The 23,527-nt window shown below is 40.5% G+C and overlaps 1 protein-coding gene across 4 annotated transcripts in view; it reads right to left on the reverse strand.

Annotated features, from left to right (window-relative positions):
* BICC1 (BicC family RNA binding protein 1) overlaps positions 1-23,527 on the reverse strand; it is a 162,282-nt gene that overhangs the window by 39,657 nt on the left and 99,098 nt on the right. For 3 of the 4 annotated variants that reach the window (XM_069979074.1, XM_069979075.1, XM_069979073.1), the window contains exon 3: positions 19,489-19,558. In XM_069979074.1, the coding sequence (XP_069835175.1) occupies positions 19,489-19,558 (70 nt within the window). Of the gene's footprint in view, positions 1-6,141; positions 6,214-19,488; positions 19,559-23,527 lie in introns of those variants that run through there. The other variant, XM_069979076.1, reaches the window with a different exon arrangement.

A 23,527-nucleotide genomic window follows, 5' to 3' on the forward strand; every position in this document is an offset into this window, starting at 1 on the left:
CCGAAGGGTACAAGTGCCTTTGGAAGCCATCCATTTGTCTACTTCCATCCTGTTGATTGAAGGATTTTAAATAACTATAGCTACACCAAGGCCATTATTAGCAAGGAGATAGGACAGGTTACGAATGACTGAAAGATCAGACTACACAATGGGCTTGACTGTAGTCTGTAACCATGGGGATAGAAAAGTTTGTATATACAAAATTGCAACATTTTTGAGCAACTAAGAAAAAAACAAAACCTTTAAGAATATATACAAAAAACCCAACCTTAAATTTGCTAATTCATACTGCTGTCCCTTGTGACTTGAGGTGTCTAATCTGTGTAAATTCAACCTGACATATCCTGAGGAACTTTAGGAGAGACATCTGACCCATCAAGGTTTGTATATTCAATTTCAAAAAAGGTTCTTCTCTTCTTCTCTTATTAAAACATTAGCCTTTAACTTTGGCATATTACACAAGCCCTTTGAACAGATCCTACATTTTTAAAACACAAAGAATAGACACGCTGTCTCTTAAAGATATCAGGTCAGTTTCCCAATCCTACTTCAGGCTTAACCACAGCATGACTATTTAGAAAAGCAAATGTAGAGCATGCGGACCACAGGCATCCCAGCCACCCACACAGCTTTCTTTTAGGTCATGTACAGAAATTAAAGACATAGGTACGGGAAAGAGGTGAGTAACTGGTCACAAGGGTTTTACAAGCCAGTTTTATTTTTTTTATTTTTTTTTTTAAAAGCGAGTAAAAAAGGCCAAGATCCAAATAAAAGAATGAACACAATGATTAACGTGTACCAGTTTTGGTAATTACACTAGACATTAGCAAACTATCCATTCCACTACAACATTGCATAAGATCTCTCTATACTTAACCATGACCTCATGTTCTACCCAACAAAACAGATTAATACATACGACAACAACAACATTTAGACAATGAACCTGAAATTGTAATAGTTACAAAACTAATTTTAGGACCATTTGCAAAAATACTTCCAAGATAGGTTATGTGGTTCTGTATATGTATTCTTCCTAAAAATCCAAAAGGTGTTGCTGTTTTCCATACAGATTTATAAAACTTAGAAAAAATCTGGGCCATAGTTTTATATCTGCTTGACACCAATAATATCTGATTTTCCCGATAGCAACCTATCATAGCTCAGCTTACATCTTAACAAGCTCTGCTAAAATGAAAGCGTAGCTGTGATTGGGTTAGAGGCAGTTTGGTAAATCCAGCCTCAGTTCACTCTGCTAAAGTACACATTTGGCGTATATGTTTGTCTACTGGCAGTATATCTTGATGTATCCATGCTACTGTTGACTGCCTTTGGTCCATTTTTTGGTACACAGTAGTATCAAATCATACCACTTTCTACCGATAGGCTGGTGTACATCCCAAACACAGTTCTCACACTATTAAAGTGCTCTACATAAGCCATTTCCACCAGTCATAGCATTTATAAGGCTACAAAGGGTCGCATAATTTGAAGTAGCATACTGTAGATAGGTTACTTCTGTAAGGATGAGAATATCTAGACACAAAGGGTAACAACTATAGAAAGTGAAAAGTTACATGAACACTAACCAGTAGGTTCCACACACAGTATAAAAAGTAAAGCTAGAACTTGCCAGTCAGTCCATTCCTTAAACGGGTTGTCCAGCAAAGATCTTTTTCATTCAAATCAACTGGTGTCAGAAAGTTATATAGATTTGTAATTTGCTTCTATTAAAAAAATATGCAGTCTTCCCATACGTATCAGCTGCTGTATGTCATGCAGGAAATGTTTTATTTTCAGTCTAACACAGTGCTCTCGGCTGCCACCTCTGAATGAGACGGGAACTGTGCAGAGCAGGAGAGGTTTTCTATGGGGATTCATAGAAAACCGAGACAGTTCCTGTCTCGGCCAGAGATGGCAGCAAAGATCACTGTGTCAGACTGAAAATAAAATATTTCCTGCATGACATACAGCAGCTAATAAGTATGGGAAGACGAGATTTTTTTTAATAGAAGTAAATTACAAATTTATATAACTTTCTGACACCAGCCGATTTGAAAGTAAAAGATTTTCGCTGGATAACCCCTTTAAAGTGTCACTGTGGTTATCACTTTAAAAATCTAAATCAACAGTAGATGTGATCTGAAGCAAGTCTACAATTTACATTCATAATTTTTTTTTAGTTATGGAAAACACGGCATTTCCTGTTTTCTGACCCTTTGTTTTCTGTTTCCTGTTTTTTTTTTTTAAGAGAAAAAAGTCCTTTGTATCCCAGGCCATCTGACCGCTCACAGAGAGAAGCCAGTCATGAAATTGTCGGATGGATTGAGCTGTGACTCTCTGTACAGGCCAGAATTCCTCTAGTCTGTTTTTAACAACCAGAACAAGTCAGAAAATCTGCCTTTTGGAGACTGGACCTGGATTTCAGGTAAGTTCAGCTTTGTTTTACAGCATAACAACAACAAAATAAAAATAATAAATGTAAATTGCGAACTTGCTTCATTTCACATCTATTTTGAAAATTATAATGACAGTGACACTTTTGTTGCAAAACTTAATGGTAAGTCAAAAAGTGAGGTTGAGAGGATCAAAAGATACAAATATAATGACCTTTTAAAAGATCACAGAGCACTCTCAATTATGTTTCACTTTCATCCTGTCTATTGTCATCTATGTCCATGATTTAATTGCTGTAAAGCAGGTTACTAAATGCTGTAAACAGCAGCCTATGGAAGATGACATCCCTTATAACATGTCAGAAAATAGAAACGGATTAGAATAAAAGAACAAGTTTTAGTATTTTACCCTAATCAGTAAAAGAAAAAGTAGGTTATACATGCCCTTTAAGATTAGATTGCAAGCTCTGCTGATGCAAATGATGACACGGATGTTACAGACTTCCTGAAGTGCAAGGTTTAAAGTTCCTCTCTTGCTGACATAATATGTTTTGTTTGGATTTGCCAGATGGACTGAAATGCATGCAGCCATTGTAATGTGGAATACATCTGCTTTTCATTAATCCCCACAAGTTATGTGCGTGGGTGTGATTGTCTCATTCCAAACATTTATTTACTTTTTTTCCAAGATTTGTTGTTTTGAGCAGATGTGATAAGGCCACAGTGTATGCTATAATTTTGGGAGAAAAGAAAAACAAATCTCATTTACAGCAGGAACAAAAAAAATTACATAAAAAAAAGACAAAAACAACCCCCAAATCATAATTTTACAAAGAGAAGTACAAAAATCATCTATCCTGTTGTGGGCATGCTTGGCAAGGTCACTGTCGTTTTATCACCTTTCCCCAGCATGACAGTGGCATGGCTTATAACAGACCAAAACAAAGGACGCATGTTAGTGTTTCTTTTCCCCTTAAAGAGGCACTTCCACCGACACATTTATAATCTGGCCTGTTACTACACTACATTGTGTAAATATAAATGCCCATCCTTTGTTTACTGGTGCCTTTATTATGGCGATATCTACTCTGTTCTGAACTGAGCCTATATCTCTACGAGCAAAGGACCATTAAACAAAAGACCAAAAGACTAACTTTTCTATTTACATCATGCATTATATCAAATATTTGGGGAGAATGATTTAAGAATCTTAAAGCTAGAACTTGTCAGTCAGTCCATTCCTTAAAGGGGTTGTAAAGCAAAGATGGAGTTGTGTGCATCCATTTTGATCTGTTTTTCCATCATAAAAAAATAGATCAAAACGCATCCTTTTTTTTTTTAAATACACAAAAACATGGCTGACCTTACTTTTGTTTATGTAAAAAAAAACAGATGCGTTTTGATCAGTTTTTTTTTATAATGCAAGTTTTTTCCATCCATTTTTCTTTTTTTTTTTGTTACAAAAACGGATGAAAAAAAAAAAAAAAACGGATTGCAAAAACACGTGGACCCAGTCTTAAAGTACAATTTCTGCAACTGCTGTTCAAGCTACAGGTTTACATGTCTGAAAAGGAAAGGTATGACTCCAGATGCTCTGAGGAAGACCACATTCTTATTAAGACAAAACGACAAATAAAACAGTTATTCTCTCTACATAGGAACTTACATAAATCTAGATGCTCTGGATGCAATACAAACTTTAAACACTAGGGAGCAATAATCACTTTTATGAAATCTTTGAACGTGCACCGCTGAATAATTAAAACCATAAACATATTATGCTTAAAATGTTCATCGATAGTAATATTTACATTTTACGAAAAATTATTAATGGTGCGTTCACACCTACAGGATCTGCAGCAGATTTCATTTAAATAACTGAACACAGCATCAATCTGCTGCAGATCCTGTAGGTGTGAACGCACCCTAACAGTATATGTGATAGGAATCAAATCTACCTCCATAGAAACCCCTGTACCCCAAACTGCTGGCTAATCTGTGTGCTCAACACAGTAAGGGTATGTTCAAACTACGGACTATGCACAGAAATTTTAAGCAGAGGTTGCGTGGTGGAATCTGCTTTAAATTTCCGTGCGAAGTCCATAGTGTGAACATACCCCAAGTTGCTGCTGAAGTTTAACTCCTTAGGGATCAGGCTATTCTGTATAAAGCTGACCTGTCTCACTTTATCTGGTAATAACTTTGCAATGCGTTAACTTATCCATGTGATTCTGTGAATGTTTGACACATTTAACTTTATATTTGTGATACATTTTGTATAATACCTTTAGTGATGATTTGCGAACTGCAAAATTTTAAAAACGTGGTAAATTTTTCTTCATCATTTCACATAAATTCGTTAATTCACACTTTATATAGCCAGCAGTTTGTAAATGGCCAAACACTGCCCTGCCCCCAGAGCATCATGCAGCCCACTCCTCCTAATGATAATCAATGGAGCGGGCAGGTCTACGGGATCAGCATTATGGGAGCAGGGCAGTGCTCCTAACAGTGTTTCGGACCAAGGATTACACTACAAACAGCACAGGAATGGCGCCAAGGAGGAAACGCAATGGGGGGCTATAAGCAGGTTAGATTTGTCTAACCTGCTGACAGTTCCCCCTTTAGGGTGCGTTCACACCTACAGGATCCGCAGCAGATTTGATGGCGCAGATTTGATGCTGTGTTCAGTTATTTAAATGAAATCTGCTGCGGATCCGGTAAGTGTGAACGTACCCTTAAAGTGATACTGTCAACCTCGTTGGCAGAGGTGATGTTCGCAGCAGCAGCCACAGTGGTTGCTACACATCACAAAATTTATGTTGTCCTGTGCAGCTTTCAGGTAAAAAAACACTTTTAATCGTTGATAGACAGTGTCACCAGGGAGTGAATTCAGCTGCTGAGTCCCCTACCTTGGTCCAGTGCTATAATTTACCAAGCCCCAAACCTGTGACATCACATGGGGAGCTGAACCTAGCAAAGCAATCAAGTTGGGGATAGGGAACTTGGCCAAGAAGCCCCTCCTTGGTGACACTGTCCACCAACTATTAAAGGCGTTTAACCTTAAGGGTCTGTTCACACTGAGTAAAAACAGGAGGAATTTTGTGAGGCGCCACTGCTCCAGACATGCCAATTCTTTGACCGGAGGAGAGCAAGGCATCGCGTATTGACACACTGAGGCAGGCAGGTTCCCGAGCGGAGTCCATGGCAGGGGCTCTTCACTTAATTCTGCCTGTTTTACTCAGTGTGAACAAACCTTAAAGCTGCACAGGACATGGAGGACAAAAAAGAACTTTGTGATGTGCAGCAAAAGCTGTAGCTGCTGTGAATGTCCCCTAAATGTATTGTTTGATTAAATAAATTGTAGTACTTCAGAAACTAGTGAAAGCTTGTTGATACTTGGGTTCTGCATGTTTATCCCCTTCGAGAATTGAGGCCTAGCCAGGACTGGGCAGTGGTATCAGCTGGTATGCTTTAATATGCATTAGCCGCTTCTAATTAAAACAATGCTCGGTAGCTGGAACACGATTTGTTAAAGTAATCCATAGCTCAGTGTGTAAAGGAGGCCGAGCAGACACACCAGCAGAGCCATAAAGGAATTTTTACTTCACAGTTAATCCTCTGACACGAAATATCTATACCGCTTGTCCTGTTGTCATGGAAATCGCCATAAAAAAAAAAGTTAAATACCAGATATTTTAAAGCCCTCGCTGTGTAGTAACAAAGTCAGACCTACAATTTATACCTTGGGAACCAAAGACAGAGCAGCTTTATATGAGTGAGCAGACAAAAGGAACGCAGGCCTCAATAAACCTGCCATCCAAATTCCTCCACTGCTAGCAAGTTAGGTTCTGTTCAATGGCCGCGGAGTTACTATGGATACACAAACACATGCCCCAAGAATGCCTATAATGGAGATGGGTGACCGGCCAGTAATGATGCCACTTGGTTTGTGTTTTCACAGCTGTAGAAAACATGCAGCTCGGCAATCTTCATTTATCCAATATTTGCAGTTTCACAATTCTTTATATACATGACTGTACGTATATTACAGCATGTGTGCTACAGACTTGTAGTACGGCCCCAATAAAATGTACAGGAAGAAAAAGGTGAATTCTCCATCACATGCCATATTATGTGCGTGTTTTCCCCTGGGAGCAATAGCAATAGCTTAGAAGGAAAAGGTATTTATCAAGACTGACTAATTTTTGCTATTATGTACACCAATTATTAGAAATGTATGGAGCCACAGAAAGCCACACCCTACTACTTCTCAGTTACTTTACATGGGTCAATACTTGACATACATGGGCAGGTGGCAGAAAAGTGGGTTCCAGACTAAGCAAAAAAAAAATAAAAAAATATTGCAGATGTTTTTTTGTGGAGTGGACAAGGAAAGAACACAGACTAAGATGATGTAAGAATTGGAGATTGTCTGGAGTGATGTATCGGGAGATCAGGTCAGGAGGTGTCAAGAGGGAATAGGGCGAGTAAAATCTTACATGCGATTGGTTTCAGCTGCATTTTCTGGGCAATGAGGAGCCAAGAGAAGGGACTGGCAGAAGGGAAGGAGGAGGGAGTGCAGGGAAGGTGTGTAATAGTCATGCAGGAGATGGGAAGGTAGTTGCAGTAGTCAAAGCTAGAGATGATGAGGGCATGTACCAGCATCTCTGTCATGTCCAAGTTGAAAAATGAACAAATCTGAGAAATATTTTTGCGGTAGAGGCAGCAGACAGGGATGAAGGCCTGGTTGTGTGGTTTGAAAGACATAACAGGATCAAAGGTTATCCCAAAGCAGTGGGACTGGTGGGGGCTTTTGGAGCCATTAGATCACATCTGCTATGCCTGATGCACCAGAATTGTGCCCTCACTACATCCAGACCTGAGAGGTAGCTTTGAGTGTCATCATCATAAAAGTGGTATTTGAAGCCATGGAATCCTATGATCTGTCTCAAACAGATCAAAGAACAGCAGGAACCCTAGGACTTAACAACAATGGGGGAAATCCAATGGGGGGGGGGGCAGGGGGAATTCAAGGAGGCGGCACTGAATGTATATTTGGTGATGTATGAGGAGAAACAGCTAAGTCTGTTATGCCAAGAGAGAAACATTCTCCCAAATTAGACAAGGGATAACATAATAATATAATGCCATTTGTGCATTTTACTTACGGACCAATCGCATACACTGAGCTATTAAAATGTATGGCCAAGAATGGGTTTTCAGTAGCTGCTTTACAGATCAAAAAGAAAGAGCACTGAACTGGCATGGTAGCAAAACACAAAGCTTCTTACACCGAAAATATTGAGTGAAGGTACTATCATGTACCCATTTTCAGTGGCGCAACACATGATGTTCTTAAACTGTATGGATCAACTGACAGGTTTCGCACCAAGATTTTTTTTTTTAATTCTTGAAACTATTGTGTGTCACCCCTGCCTCTCCAATGGGGAAAAACACTGCCATTGAATTTGAAATAAAAAGCATTTAACAAGCTAAAAACACCACACAAGTCACTGATATGTCTAGCTTTAAATACTTTGCACTATTTAAAGGAGAAGTCAGGCAAAATATTTTATTAAAGCATTGCATTGCCCCCAAAAAACTTACCAATATAAAATTAAAAAATCACCAATATACACTATGCGAAATGCACATGAAATGCTTTTTTCCCTGCACTCACTACTGCATCAAGACTTCACTTCCTGGATAACATGGTGATGTCACGACCAGGCTCCAAGAGCTGTGCGGGCTGTGGCTGCTGTGTTATCAAGGAAGTAAAGCCTTGATGCAGTAGTAAGTGCAGGGGAAAAAAGCACTTTATGTGCATTTCCTGTAAGAAGAGTATATTGGTGATTTGTATAACTTTTGGGGGGCAATACAATACTTTAATAAACATTTTCACCAGACTTTTAATTTAATGGTTTTAATTCAGTGCAGATTCCTACAGATGCAGCCAACCATGAAGACCTCTTATGGAGGGCAGTCCGGAAGAGTTATGGTGTGTTTACACACACAGATTATCTGACAGATTTTTGAAGCCAAAGCCAGGAAGAGACTATAAACAGGGAACAGGTCATAAAGGAAAGACTTGAGATTTCTCCTCTTTTCAAATCTGTTCCCAGCTTGAGCTTCAAAAATCGGTCAGATATTCTGTCTGTGTAAACACACTATTAGGGTACAAACACACAGGCTAGATCCGCAGCGCATTTTTCACTGTGAATTCGCAGCCAAATCCGATGCAGATCCCTTGCCTGTAAGTGACAGCCCTTCCCCCGCTGGCCAGAGCATACATTACCTGTTCTACGCGCCGGCTTGCTTCGGGGGTTCCTGGTTGGACATTCTGGTCAGCCTATCAGCATGCTGCCCTGCAACTGATTGACTGAGTGGGACATCCAGACGCTGGGAGCCCCCGAAGCAAGCCGGAGCGTGGAGCAGGTACAATCAGGGCCGTATTTACCACTAGGCATTCATGGTCCAGTACCTGGGAGGGGGGGGCAGAAGGGCAGCACCAGGGAGCAGTGTACAGAAAAAACTTTTGTTTTTAATTTTTTTAGTCTCCCGCCTCCAGTTCAGACTTGACAGTAAATCTGGTGTCTTTTCGAGTGTGTGTGTGTGTGTTTGTGTGTGTGTGTATGTGTGTGTGTGGGGGGGTTATGGTGGTATTGGTCAGGTCTGGTATGGCGGTGTTATCCAGTCACAGTATGGTGGTATGGGTTAGGTCTGGTAAGGTGGTATTGGTCAGGTCCGGTGTGGTGGTGTTACCCAGTCACAGTATGGCAGTATTGGTCAGGTCTGGTGTGGCAGTGGTAAAGTGTCGCCTGGAGGTATTTCCTACCAACCTACCAATCCTGTGGTGAGAATTCCCTCAGACAATATGCAGACGGTTTTAAACATTGATTCGATTAGTGGAAATTAGTTTATGTTTTAATCAGTTAAAAACCATGAAAAACACAATTCAGACTATGTTTCTACATGTAGAGAAATGCATGTGGCTGAAACCACTCTCCCCCACGCTCCCTTAAGATGGGGTGTCTTCAGGTTTAGTGCCTAGGGCGGCAGCAGCTGTTGATACAGCCCTGGGCACAGTATGCTCCGGCCGGCAGGGGGTTAACAGGGCTGTCACTTACATACTTGCTGCGAGTATGTCTTTCCATACAAACTACAGGCATGGGATCTGCAGCAGATTTCGCAGCAAGAAATCTCCTGCGGATCCAGCCTGTGTGTTTGCACCTTTACGGTGTGTTCACACGCACAGGATCCGCAGCAGATTTGATGGCGTGTTCTGTTATTTAGATCAAATCTGCTGCGGATCTGCACCATCAAATCCGCTGTGATACGGTAAGTTTGAAGCTACCCTTAGATGGTATTAGGAGGCCACCAGACAGAAAGCACTGCCAATACATTTCTTCTGTGTTTGGTCATTTTTCTGGCTAACCTGGTATAGCATCATCTGTTGCTATGACTGTTATGTCTATTTAGAGTGCTCTGAGGTAAAAATTGAGTTTTGATCCATATAGAAATGAATTATAAAATTACTTCACACATCATCTTCAAGCCTGCAAATAAAGTCCAACTACTAATGACATTTACTCCATTGGAAATTACACTTGAGATCACTTGAACTTCTAACTTAAACGTGGTTGGTTTGCAGCTATGGCAGTTCATCAGCCTGGCGTTTCTTCTGACATCCAACCTCACAGCTACACTTCTGGAGTGCACATTTATCAAGGACAGACAAGTAAATGAGCATCCACTACAATACCTTTTGGGGGTTAGAAAATGAATTGCTTTGAAACGTGGCACGCATTTCTGGAGCTGTAACCAAAAATAGCTGTATTTCTTTTCAGCAACTGAGCTGCCAGATTCAAACCAGAATGCTGCCAAACGGAAAATAAACATGACTTGTATAAAGTTAGAAAGATCTAGCCCCTAACCAAGCTATTATTCTCTGAGGAGAGAGTAAAAGAGCCAAAAGGGGCACATTGCTCAACTGAGTGCTCCTGCGTTTTAGCAATTGTTAGTGGCTTCAGCGCCCCCGAGCCATCGCTGATCAAAAACTTTCAACAGGACACTGAAAATTTTTTAAGCAGCATGCCTGATCAAAATTAAAGTAATGCCTACTATTATAAGCAAGGCGCTCTTCTCCAAATAGAAGATTCCTTTCTGATGCCACCTATTGGAGGTCTCTTCCTTCTGAAAAATGTGTTACGGGTGTCTTCACACACACTGAACTCGTAGCGTTAAATCTGCTGCAGATCCATTGCCAGTTCTTTCCTATGAGAATACATACTCGCAGCAGGATTGACATCCCACTGTGAGTAAGTTAACCCCCCACTGGCCGGAGCATAATCACCTGCTCCGCACCCCGACTTGCTTCGGGGTTCCCAGCTGGACATCCCTGAAGCAAGCTGAAGTGCGGAGCAGGTGATGTATGTATGCATACATCACATGCATATTAAGTTCTAATTTTATTTCGGGCAACCCCCTTAAGCTGCTTAATTGGAATGGAGCTGCAAAACCACATCCAAACTGAGGACAAGAGTGGTCCAGTTTCTGGAAGAAAGCGGCCATGTTTCTCTAAGCCTAGATAATCACTTCCCTGACTTACAGGGAAGGCATGAACAATAAGTGGCAGCAGACAACATACCTTTCCTTCTAGAGCAGAGCGAATTTAAAAATTTTCCCAGGGCAGCAATGCATGTCATTTAAGGTTCTACTGACTTGGCTGTTGTATCAAAGTGACATGTTAGCCCATTTCTTCTATATTACATTACCCAGTTACCCCTTTTAACCTTATAGCTTTATTTATTTATTTTTTTTAATAGTCCCACTCCTGAAAGGCAAGAAATAGTTTTCCAGCATATAAATGTGGAATTTTCAGTACAATAATAAAAAAGAAACAATCAGAAAACCTAACCGATTATAAGGATTGGCATTAACAGACTATGAGCAACCTTTCTGAACACCACCTTCATTCTCCTTACTGTTCTATAGAGGTCTCAGAGTCTGGCATCAGTGAGGCAGGATTAAAGGAATTTTAACATCTTTGTATGTTTGTATGTACATTGTGCATCTTTCTTTTCTATAGTGAAACATAATAGGGAAGTGCTTCTCAGAAACCATATCCCAGGCCATAGTAGGTAAATTAAGGTAAATTAAGAAACTGAGTAAAATCAATCCCATACACTCATATTAAAATACTGTTAATATGATTTCCAAGAACTCATGTAGTTAGAACACAAAGCAAACAGATCACTTTCTGGAAGGTATCCTGTCAAACACAAGGTTTAAAAAGAACAAAATTGTCTCTAAAACAATGGTTCCTTTCCAAAACCACAACAGGATCTAATTTCCAGTAACCCAACTATTGGTTTTGGAAATATAGGGAACTTCCAAATGTATAATATCCAGATGATGGCAATTATTAAAAAAGATTAATGATCAGTTAAACCTGTATTTCATTGGGCTCGTGCCGCTAAGGCCACTCATAAATAACAGTAAATGTCTAGGATGATCACGGTGGGGAATGGGAATTGTGTCAAGAATAATCCATTTTTTTCTTTCTATATTTTTACCAGCAATCATAAAGTAAAATGAGTAAAATGTAAATCTCCCAAGAAGAGATGAAATATGGAGAGTTTGAGGCATGCCGTAGCCTTGGTGTGCCAGATACTGTAAATGTAGACCATGCCATATACATGACTCATTCGGCAAACTTTTTATTGAATCATCCAAATAACTAAATGTCTTATTTAGGATAAGATACCAAATAAATCAACAATGTAAAGAAAAATAAAACATTGTCCTTATATTAGGCAACACAAAAAGAACTTAAAGGGGTTTTCCAGACTAAAATGATTGATTACCTAACGTTAAGATACAGGATCAGTCATTAATAGGCAGGGTGCAGACAATGGCTGGATGCAGCTGGTGCCGCTCACTGCATAGTGAACATTCCTGGTTACTGAGGCTCAGCTCCCGTTCACTTGAACAGAAGCTGATCTGCAATAACCAGTCTTTATGGTTGGTATAATTTTGTCTGTAGATTTAAACTACACATGAACTATCAGCTATTTTTCCACTGAACTTAAAGGGACTCTGTCACCTGCAAAACATGCGCTAAACTTAAGTTATCAGTAGATTATACATCAGTAGAGTATACAACGCTGATTCTATATCTGCACATTTTATCTTTCTATGTTCTTACATTCCTCTATATAAGCCACAAATGAAGGAGTCTAAGTAGCCCTCTCCATTTGGAATCAGCATCCTTTATCCTCCTTACAGATGGCTTTAAGTTAGGGTTTTGAGAAAGGTGGGTTGGAGGTGACAATCTGTACCCACAATCTGACCCCTCCAAACCACTTGTACCTTCAGATAGCTGCTTTTAATCCAAGATCTGTCCTGGGGTCCGTTCAGCTGGGGATGCAGTTATTATCATAAAAATAACTTTTTTTAACGGCCGGGGCTTACATTAGTATATGCATTAGGCTGGCACAACCTCTCTGTCCTTCCTCCCCACCCTCCTCAGCATTAGGAAGGCTCCAGGCAGATTGTCTCCTATTACCCACCTGTGTGTATAATGAACATGGGCTGGATCGTTAATACACCTGTGCAAAGCTCAAACAGCAGTAAATGTTGAGGGTGGAAAGGAAGGACAGAGAGGGTGCGCCAGCCTAATGCATATACAAATGTAAGCCCCGGCCGTTAAGACACAGCGCTGCTGGTTTAAGAGTTATTTTTATGACAATAACTGCATCCCCTGCCGAATGGACCCCAGGACAGATCTTGGATTAAAAGCAGCTATCTGAAGGTACAAGTGGTTTGGGGGGGTCAGATTGTGGGTACAGAGTCGCTTTAAATGCAGGGGGGGGGGGGGAGATGTTTGACTGAATTGTCAGATGAGCAGGAACTTTATTTAAAAAAGTGGGGTGTAGAAAAACAGCCCCTGAACATGCCCCAACAGTCCCCGGATCACAACCGATGAGCCTAGCGTTCATCACAAATGTTTAGGGTGGCTTTACATGTATCTTAAGTGCAGCTGATTTCACGCTGCATGTTTGTAGAGAAATCTGCTGCAATTCCCAGCACTGTCAGTTTCAATAGGTTTACATACTCGTAGCGGAATTTTCATCCTGCTGCAAGTACTTAAACGCTGCCCCCCTTAACTCGATGCAGCCCGGTGAATACTTTACCAGTTCATGCTCCAGCGTGCTTCTGTGGCTCCGGACTCCATGAAGTCCCGCTCAGCTAATCTGTGACTGCGGCATGACAGCGCGCTGAGTGGGACGTCAGGGAGGCGGGAGCCCGAAAAGCACGCTGGAGCGGAGATGGGTAAAGTATTCACTGTGCCACAGCGGGCTAAGGGGGACATACATACTCGTAGCAGGATGAAAATTCCACTGCAATTCTGCTATGTGTGAACCTACCCACAAAGAGTTCCTTGTCCTATCTGACAAATCTATGAAAAGTTAAGACTTAAGTAAAACTACAATATCACGTGAACAGGGGTGCGGCAAGAAGGCAAAAAAATTAGAATTAAGGCACCCAATACTACAAAATTTAAATATTCATGTACGACCAACCAATTCATTACTGTAGAGGTGTATTATATGTACAGCATATTCTCAACAAAATTCCCAAGGCAGGAAACAACCAAGACAGCCACATTTGGTTTTTAGCGTAGCACAGCTTGTCATATTCTAAGCCAATAAGACCCGGACAGCATCCAGTTATCTTGCATGCAGTCTGCTACTCCACTTGTCAGAGCCAGTACTTGGAAAAATAAAAAATTTGGAAACAAAAGCCACAGTGTGAATAACACAAGAAAGATTAACTAGTGACAACTTACCATGGTGAGAAAAAGCTTTGCCATTAAATACAGAGGAAATACTTACATAGTTACCAGTACTTAAAAAGCTAAAATAAGGACCAGAGACCACCCAAGGCGGCCCCCCAAACCTGAACTCACATAAGGTCAATCCATTCTGCTTCTCAGTTTTCATTATAATTCTAGCAAATTCAACACTACTGGCATGCATGTAAATAATAATGTTGGTAACATCTAGGTTAAAAACAAGAAACATGACAATCAAGCTTAAATTGCAATGTATAAAATACTTACATAACAATACGGTCATAAGTACAAGCACTGGCAGAGACTGCTGCATTATTTTTGGGCAGCTGATCAGCTTTGGTGCCACAGACTGTGACCAATCGTGACTGTCCATTAATTTTAAAAAGCTTGTTAATTCTTTTAACTTTTTTTAAATGAGAAAAATTTTTAAGAAGTTTTTATTTGTACTTGATGATCATTCGTCATTTGATTAGCGGTGGCTGCTGAAGTTGGATAAAGCCCTAGGGCTATGTGGAAAACATGGATATAGTCATTGGCTGTATCCATGTTTTCCAGACAACCTTAGAGCTTTATCCAACTTCAGCAGCCCCCACTAATCAAATGCCGAACAATCGGGTTCGGATGGACTCTAGTATGCTCGAGGTTCACTCATCTGTAATTGTCCACCATTTTAAAATGAGTCTGTTTTCTTTGACAAACAGCACCAAATCAATCCATGGGCTAGCAATGACAGTAACTTCTACTGGGGCTATAGCTACATTGCCTCATTATAAATCTTAAAGGGATACTCCAGCCATGGAAAACTTTTTATATATTGCTGCCCTTCCATAGAACATAGTAAAAGATGCCACTTTCGAGACGGACTCATCTGAGCAGTGACAGGCCACTAAGCAAACCACTGGCTGCGGTGCTGTTCCATCTCAGTCAGTGATTGGCTGAGCAAACTTGTCAATGCCAAGTGGCAGCGGGGGACCTTAAGACATCCTAAGAGTGTGTTTACACAGACAGATTTACCTGACATACTGAAGCCAAAGCCAGGAACAGACTATAAACAGAACAGGTCATAAAGTAAAGATTGCGTTTTCTCCTCTTTTCAAATACATTCCTGGCTTTGGCTCTAATAATCTGTGAGATATTGGTCAGATGTCAGTCAGTTCTATGGAATGGAATGTTCTATGGAAGGGCAGCAACATATAAAAAGGTTTTCCATGGTTGGAGTACCCCTTTAAAGGTCCTGTAAATAATGCAGGTAGATTCTGAATTCAATGTTAAGGTTGAAGACTAACTAAAATATATTTTTTTCTTTGGTTAATAACAAAAATATATGCACACACAATGGATGTAAGCCTCTGGAGAATAAGGGCTTAAGTTATGAGGTGCCTGTAGAAACAGTTATTTTGAGGAGAACTGGCAAGCAGCGATGCTATCCTGAAAAGAGATTATGTAAACTGCATGAGTCGTTCAGCCTCAGAGTTGTATCTGACAATTAACTTTTACAATTCAAATGTCTAAAGGAAAAATTGAGAGATTTCACTGTAGGGAATTGTCCCCAAATTGTTCAATTTAACCCCCTAAACAAGTGTTTAAAGGGAACCAATCACGCCGAAATTGCCCCCATTGATAAGGAAGCGTGCTGGTACATCAGCCAGCACGCTTCCCAAACATCCCCCTGTCCCCTCCGTCCCCTCTTTTGTTAGCCCGTAATCTTACTTTTGTGATGTCCCGCGCCGTATGCTAATCAGCCCTAAGTAGTCCGGGTGGGCTGAACTAGTCAAGGTGGGCTGTACTAGTCACGGGCCTGGGCGCTGTAATCATGCCCAGAGGGGCGTGATTCAAAGACCTTCGCTCCACCGACGTCATCTCTGGCCCGCGTTCACGTCGGCGGCGCGCCGCGTCTTTCGCATGCCGCGCATGCGCAGTACGGCGGGAGAAGACGCTGACGTACTGTGCGTGCGCGGCGTGCGGAAGACGTCGGCGTTGGAACGCAAGCGCCGCTAACGTCTTCCGCACGCCGCGCACGCGCAGTACGTCAGCGTCTTCTCCCGCCGTACTGCGCATGCGCGGCATGCGAAAGACGCGGCGCGCCGCCGACGTGAACGCGGGCCAGAGATGACGTCGGTGGAGCGAAGGTCTTTGAATCACGCCCCTCTGGGCGTGATTACAGCGCCCAGGCCCGTGACTAGTACAGCCCACCTTGACTAGTTCAGCCCACCCGGACTACTTAGGGCTGATTAGCATACGGCGCGGGACATCACAAAAGTAAGATTACGGGCTAACAAAAAAGGGGACAGAGGGGACAGGGGGATGTTTGGGAAGCGTGCTGGCTGATGTACCAGCACGCTTCCTTATCAATGGGGGCAATTTCGGCGTGATTGGTTCCCTTTAACAACTCCTATTCCTTACTGGTCCAAAGCTCACTGGATGCCCAGGTCAATGATCACTTTTCAGCTTGCTATAATAAAGTGTCACCTCATTAAATTGCTGTTTTCTGTGTTAGGGCACACAGGAAATATTTTCATTATTTACTTCCAGCACACACCATAAAAAAAGCCAACATATTACCACCCCCATAAAATATCTGAATACAAGTACCACTTAAATCATTCTATCATGGCAAATAAGTCAAAATTAAGTGAATTTGTGGTGAATAATGGAAATTCTTGAAGCCTGTACAAAAATGTATTAGAGAGGGAGAACATAAGGCCATAACAATCACATTACCCCCCCACCCCCTTGTGAAATCAGAACTATTTCACTAAACTGGCAATGAAAAGTGTAAATACACAGGCAACAGATAGGAAAGTGTCTAGGTTTCACAATGTCAGAGCACAATAGCTATTTAAAAAAAATAAATGAAAACCCTGTACCTCTACAAAATTCTAAATGTCCCCGAAACCCACCCACAAACTGTAGGAATGGTCTATAGGACTATCCAAAAGCCTCTTAAAACCAACCATTTAGGAGGTTATCGATAGCCTATCCTCAAGATTCTCCATCACTGCTGGATTGGTGGGGAAAGACTCTCAGCAACTACCATCAGCTGTTTGGAGGAGCCACAACACTTGTGTGAGCACTGCAGCCTCTTCCATGTTTACCTCTGCATGTACTAGTATTAGTAGCAGCGGTATAAGGTACGACAGCAATGTCACATGAAAGCGAAGAGGACAACACACTACCTTCCACCACCACTACTGATACAACTGCAACAACTGCAAGAACAAGCATGGGTAAACCCTGAAGGGCCTACAGTACTTCTATGAGTGCCGCTGTTACATCAATTTTATAAGGCTGAATAACCCTTTAACAGCTAAGCAATTCTCTTTTTTCTCATTGTCATCTTCACTGGACCAAACTTTGGGGGGTTTTATTTTCCAATGCCAGCATTTTATAATACATGCAATATACTATTTGACTTATACATTTTTTGTGGAGGTTAAGGCAAAAATGCTCTGCCTTCCTGTGTTATCCCACTTTATTAATAATGGGGGGGGGGGGGGGGGGGGGGGAGGAACAAGTTTCAAAATTACATTTTTCGGTCCCACCCTATACCACGTAAAAAATTTAATAAAAAAGAACTATGCAAACATGATAAAAACTACAGATTATGGTATAAAAATACAAAAAACATATCTCTGTACACAGAAAATTTAAAACAGTATAGGAGTCAAAGTAGCAATAGGTTTAAGAAAAAAAATTTAATAGTAAAACTTGATGAAAAGTTTACAATTGAGTATCGTTTGCATTGTACCGACCTACCAAAGAAGATATCAATTTTACTGCACAATGAGCAGTGTAAAGACAACACCATACTAGAGATAAGCAAACTTTCATTCCAAGAAAGGGAACCAAAAAGTTGATTTAGGAAGATTGTATAAAATGATTGTTAGAGAAGGCACTAGGCGGGAGAGAGAAACTGGACCTATTACAGGTAGTGAATGGTAGAATATAGTAGGAAATACTAAGTGCATAATACTAAACTAAAATTATAGGATAATTCAATTTAAAATTAGAAACAGACTATACTATACTCCGGATAAATTGGCTTAGATGGGTCTAAGGGTGGATTCCAGCTGAACGAAGTGCGGTATGGAGAAAGCAGATTACATTCATATGTTGTGAAGTTGCTCGCTTATACAGGGATACTGGAGAAGTATAGTGGGAATCTTGGAACAGAGGCTTGGGGTAGAAGTCCCAAATACATTGGTCTGCCCTGTCTTGGGCTCTTCGCTGAGTATAATAAGCAATAAACCGATTACTATGAAACAGTTACAATTAGCTTGGGGTCACTCTGATGAGGGCGTGGATCAACCATGAAGCCCCATCAATTAAGGAATGGGAAAACTCAGTGTTAAAGCCAATATGAACAAATCTAGTACTACTGTACTACACGGTCCCCCATTCTGCCCACCCGATCGGTAATGTGGAATAGTGGAGGACATAGGCCTTTTTTTTTTGTGTGTGTGTGGGGGGGGGGGGATGGTATGAGGAAAGGGGAAAAAGGGGAAAAGAAATGGCTCTAATTTAGCGGTGCTTTAAAGTCGCCCTAAATACACGTAGGAACCCGTATGCGGCTTGCAACCAACAAGTTGGTTTTATATGAAGTGTAATACAAGGCTGTATGTTTGATAAAGTGAACTTGTTGTTTGGCGGGGGATGAATATTGTTACGACTTGAGCAGATTATGTATGCTATGCTAAATTGTAAAACTTCATATCCCTTTTTGTATTTTATGCCATTGTTACATTTAAAGCCAAATAAAAAAAATGTAAAGGGGAAAAAAAAAAAAAAAAAAAAAAAAGGAGATAAGCGAACTTACAGTTAGTATGGCCAAGCCCAAGCCTGATCGCTTAGCCATTGGAATCCTGCTGCCTGCAAAACATGGACACAGTGATGGAAGACCTAAGGCTGTATCCATGTTTACCAGGCAGCCTTAGGGTTGCATTCATCTTTTCCAGGCAGCATGATTCAATGGCTGATCAGGTTCGGGTTTTGTTTTAAATTTAGCCTTACAAATGTTTTCGGTTTTGTATCATAATTGATAGCAATGTGAAGGATGTTGTTACAAAGTACATGTGGTCCCACAAAAAAAAAAATAAGTAAGAAATCCATGAATGTGCATGTATCTACCAGAAAGACTTGGATCAAGTAAATACGCATGGTTTTAGTTCATGGTGGTAGGTCCATTTCATTCCCGAAAGAATAAAAATAAAATTCCATAAAAACAAACATTACCTTTCTTTGACTTTGCTCCTATCTTCAGTTTAGATGGCCATGCGATCTGCGTATTCGTTTCTTCCATAATCTGCAGAGAGAAAGTGAATCTTAAGTAATTTAATAGTTCCCTTTTGGTTTCCAGCAAGATTCTCACCACCACATCTTGAGTTCAAAGTCTGGTCAGGACACCGCTCTAATGAAAACATCTGATTAGACGACCAGCCCTGATCACACAGACACTGACCTTTACTTACTTTACCATGTCAAGACACTCAGGGCAAGTCAGCTCTCTCAATGTGACTAGACTTGTGTATTACTTTACATAATTTACTTCCTAATAGGATGAGCTTTTAGGAAGGGCCCATTTTCTATATGGTCAATGGTTGCCCCATAAACACAGCTGTTTAATTCATCACATAGCAACTCTTTCTCAAATTCCCATAATTCTGATGGGAATCATATCAGATTCCTCTGTATACCACAAGTACAATAGCCAAGTGGTAAACCTTTAACTAAAAACCATATGTGGTTAGACATTAGAAACACATGTGGCCAAAATAACTACTAATTCATTAACATACACACACACACATATATATACACACACACAGATGTCTTACTAACAGCTGTTGCTGAGTAAACCTGTGAAGCCTTGAATTCAGAGTTTTGCTGTTCATCAGTATTGCTATGAACGTGCACCGGGTCCCGGGCCGATTGCTGATCGATTACTACTACATTCATTACTAAGATTATGGAGTGCATGGTGAGGCAAGCATTTTGTGCAATTATTGCTTTAAAGGGGATATCCAGGATAATAAAAACTACAGCCACTTTCTTGAAAAACAGAGCCAACCCTGTTCTATGTGATATTACAATTCTTCTCCATTCATTTAAATAGTACTGAGCTACAAAACCACAGCCAAACTGAAGGAGGGAAAAAACGGTGCTGTTCTTGGAAGAAATTGCCCATGCTTTTCCTAAGCTTGGATAACCCCTTTAATCATGGTGATCAAATGACGTTGGTCGACAAAATAAAGAGTCACGCTAAACATTTTCAGCATGTAGTCAGTGGAAACATATCTTTATATGTTAATTCAATATGGCAACAGATGGTCAAAACTTAAACTAAAGAAGTATTCCTATTACAATGACGTGGTGGGTCATGCAAGTGTGTTATGAGCTATATAAAAACAGTCCAATGCTTCATCCCATAGGGACACAAGACTGTGGGTGAGATAATTATCTCCTATCCATAGGATGGGGGGGGGGGGGGGAATACCTAATTTTACAAGATGGGAAAGGGCCTTTAATGTGAATGGGACAAGACTGTGGTGCCCTGTACTGTTGTTGCAAGAGCTCAGCATTTGCAAGTATAAATTAACTTGAAGCTGAAATAAACAAGGAGGTAGGTAAACAAGTCCTTACACACCTCACTCTTTTATCGACTGTCAGTATACAGCATATGGGGCTCTCTCGACCTTCCACTGACAGATAATGTTTATGGAGAAAGGGGTTGGCTGTTATAGAAAATCACCATCCCAACCTTTTTGTTTACGGACACATAAGTTGTAGTCAGAGCTCTTTGGCTGCGGCTTAACTCCCCCCTCCCAATAGAGGGGACAGGAACGCTCAGCTGTGCTCTCCACAAGTAAGGGGAGAATGGTTGCCGGACAGGAGAGTTAACTGGTGGCCAAACAATCTATTTAGTTTAGACACAGATATGTAAAAAATGAGTCTTGGCTACAGCCAAAAGTTAAAATCCCACAGATCTCTAAGGCCTCTAGATGGGAAAAAAAATGTTGGTAATTACACAATCGTTTTACAGATCACAATTGAGAAAACATGCCAAAAAAAGCTTGCTAGTTTGTTGGGAAATGTGATAAATTTAGAGGATGTTGTAAACTGGTACGGAGAACCTGTCAATCGGGAGGAATTACTGATAAAACCTGAGACATTGCTCAGAATCATTCACATGGGCAATTTGACTATCGATACAAAAGGCAGAAAAACTGTCAATTTCCTTTTTTTTTTTAAACAAATTACAAAGTAATGGATTCATGTGAAGCTCTTCATACATTACACAATGCCATTCATGCAAGTTAATACAGTATTCCTTTTACAAACAGACAACAAGCAGATATACATTTAGTTATATATTTATATATACATTTCCATAGCATTCAGATCCGCTTCAGACATTTGTGGAAGTTTTTAGTAGTAACAAATAAGGCGATTTATTTTTTGAAAAGTACCAGTCACAATGGTCTACATCCAAATGAGTGTTTAGTTCCAGCTGATGGTGTAAGTTGGTGCTGCCGTGTATATGTCCCACACTGGACAAGTTCTGTACATGAGCTCTATTTATTAGAATAGTGTTCGTGAACAAACCATTCCCAGCGGGTGCCGATCTGGACATAAACTTATTATACTAACATCTTTTTTATTTATTTTTCACAAAGAGAGGGAAGCAAGACCGCACATAATTTTGAGGTGCCAATGCATTCCCATGGTTATTTGAGAAAGCTGTATGTGCCTCAAACCCCCTTCAAGTACCACATTTTGAATGTCCTCAATAGGCCGTATCTTGAAATAGGTACATAAGTGAGCAAGTATTTTAACTTTTTGACACTTACATGTACAATCACAATAACAGAAAAGTTATTATTTGCGTTACTTATTGCTTCAGAAATTCAAATGATACAGTCCAGAGTTCAGAACAAAGCCAGTTTAGCTCAACAGCACAAGTCTCTGCCAAGCCAAAGCTTAGGAACAAATCCTAATACAAAGTGAGAAACCCCAACTTATTTAACAGTAGGATATGCAGCAAATGACGGGGATAAACAAATTAAACACTTTGGAACATTAGAAGCCATTTTTTAGCTGCACATAAATGACACATAGGAGACCTCAAGAAGGAAAGACTTTTGTTATGATGATAATTTCAAAAAGTGTCTGCAAACAAATTGAAAGATTTGTGGCAGCTTTATTGCCTTTTGTTACAAAAATATTTTCCAGACCACAGTGTTTTTTTATGCAGTTTCTCAAGCCTAAGCCAGAAGTGGATCCAGCAAAGCAAGGAGGAGATATTTCGTTAAAACTTTTAAAAACTAAATAAACACATGTGAAATAATGTAAGTTTGTAATTTACTTTTTTTTTTTTTTTTTTTTTTTTTAGTACTCATGGAAAACATGGCAGTTAGACAGTTTTCGAAACAGAGGCATTGCCGTGTTACCCAGGTCATCTGTGCTCACAGAGAGAAGGCAGTCAAGTGATTGACGGACACATTAAGCTGTGACTCTCTGTACTGGCCGGAATTTCATGTGTTTAGTCTTTTTTTTTTTTCAATCAGAAGACGACTAAAAACCTGCCTTCAGGCGACTGGACCTGGGTAAAAAGTATTGCTTTGTTCTACAGCATGACAACTAAAAAAAAATAAATGAATGTAAATTCTAAACTTGCTTTATATCACATTAACTACAGATTTAGATTTTAAAAGTTATAAAAGTGACACGAAGTCCTTCTTGAAAGCGAAGGTACCACCACCAGGTACATCGGTATGCTTTTTACATGAACAGATGGGTGCGGGGATGCCAGTGCCGCATTTCTTTTTAATCTTTTTATTTTTTTGAACTGCCGCCCAATTCCCACGCACATCTCTGGTCTATTTCTAGGCACCGGCCTGGCATGAAGCACTAGCGGCAGGCCCATTGGTTCCCATTGTGACGATCTCCCCTTCACCCAGCGACATGGCTCCATTGATTCTAATAAAACAGCCTCACAGGAGAGAGGGGGTTTCATCACACTGGAGGCCGATGGGCCCACCCCAACCCCAGTGCTTCATGCTGTGCCGATGCTTGAGTATAGACTGGTGCCATGCGCGGGAATCAGGTGGCGGTTAAAAAAAGGACTGTGACACCGGCATCCCTGCGCCAGTGCAGGTTTGTTTATGTAAAAAAGAAAAAGCAGTGTATCTAGTGGTATATTCATTTTAATATTTCCCATTTCCTTTAAATTCACCACCGCAGTTTGATGGTTTGCGGCCAAAAATTGTATAAA

This window comes from Dendropsophus ebraccatus, chromosome 8 (assembly GCF_027789765.1).
Source record: "Dendropsophus ebraccatus isolate aDenEbr1 chromosome 8, aDenEbr1.pat, whole genome shotgun sequence".
Classification (NCBI taxonomy): Eukaryota; Metazoa; Chordata; class Amphibia; order Anura; family Hylidae; genus Dendropsophus; species Dendropsophus ebraccatus.